The sequence below is a fragment of the Zeus faber genome, assembly GCF_960531495.2.
Source record: "Zeus faber genome assembly, chromosome: 11".
NCBI lineage: Eukaryota > Metazoa > Chordata > Actinopteri > Zeiformes > Zeidae > Zeus > Zeus faber.
Genome location: NC_137205.1, coordinates 5,271,964 through 5,273,138, shown reverse-complemented (window position 1 = coordinate 5,273,138; position 1,175 = coordinate 5,271,964). Strand labels below are relative to the sequence as shown.

General features: G+C 52.3%; 1 protein-coding gene across 2 annotated transcripts in view; it reads right to left on the bottom strand.

The window, feature by feature from the left end:
• rbfox1 (RNA binding fox-1 homolog 1) overlaps positions 1-690 on the bottom strand; it is a 56,768-nt gene extending 56,078 nt beyond the window's left edge. For both annotated transcript variants that reach the window (XM_080009924.1, XM_080009925.1), the window contains exon 1: positions 534-690. In XM_080009924.1, the coding sequence (XP_079866050.1) occupies positions 534-560 (27 nt within the window). In that variant the 5' untranslated portion in view covers positions 561-690. The remainder of the gene's footprint in view (positions 1-533) is intronic.
• Positions 691-1,175: the final 485 nt, after the last annotated feature.

The window sequence follows — 1,175 nt, the reverse complement described above, 5'->3', positions numbered from 1 at the left end:
AAATGTAGAATGCTGCCTATAGAATCTCAGGCTCACATTGGTATTCTCCCAACCCCAACCAACCCCCCGCCCCCTCACCCCACCCCCGGCCCCCTCGCTCTCTGCCGCGCTCCTGCACACACCCACAAGTTTTACCCAGAGAGACGGAGGGAGAGAGAGAGAGACAGCGTGCGACAGACAGACTGACAGACAACGACAAGGACTCTCCATGGTGCGCGGATTTGCCCACACACACACAGACACACACACACACACACACACACACACACACACACACACACACACACACACACACACACACACACACACACACACACACACACACACACACACACACACACACACACACACACACACACACACATCGGAGAGGGAGGATACACTCCTCCTGCGATGACTCAAAGAAAACAGGCTGCGCATAAATGAAAGGGATAGCCAGGGCAGAGCAAAGGAAATAGAGGGAGCGAGAGAGAGGGAGACAGGGAGACAGAGAGAATGATAAAACAGGGGGGTGTAAAAAGTGCTAGAGGTACCTGCTCCACCATCTTGCCTTCCTCCATGCAACTCCAGCTGCGCTATAGACTCCAACCCGCCAGCATCTGCCTACAGCTAGCATCAATTATGGATGGTTCTCTCTCTCTCACTCTCTCTCTCTCTGTGTGTGTGTGTGTGTGTGTGTGTGTGTGTGTGTGTGTGTGTGTGTGTCTGTGTGTGTGTGTGTGTGTGTGTTTGTGTGTGTGTGTACTGTACGCCCATGATAGTGTGTGTGTGTTTGTGTGGGAGGGAAGCGCGAGCGAGCGAGAGGAGGAGGTGCCACAGCCAGTGTGGAGTGCGGCGTTCCAAAAAAAAATTCCTTTTCGCTCCCCGCCTCCCCTACTCTCTCCCTTGTCTCTCTTTCACTCTCTCGCGCTCTTTGTCTCTCTCTCTTTAACTCTCACTTCCTCCTTCTTCCACTCACTTTCTGCCACATTGCTGCTGTTTTAACAGCCCTGTATACCCTCTCTCCTTATTTGTCTCTCTCCCCTCCGTTCAGATGTGTGAACGAGTGGACAAGACACACTACACGTTCGTACTATCACCCGGCGTACTTTAGGATGCGACTAATAGAATCTTTTTCACCATGCCAATGCATTGTGGGATGAGGCTCCCTCGCACAGTGTACAGCGTTTGCATGT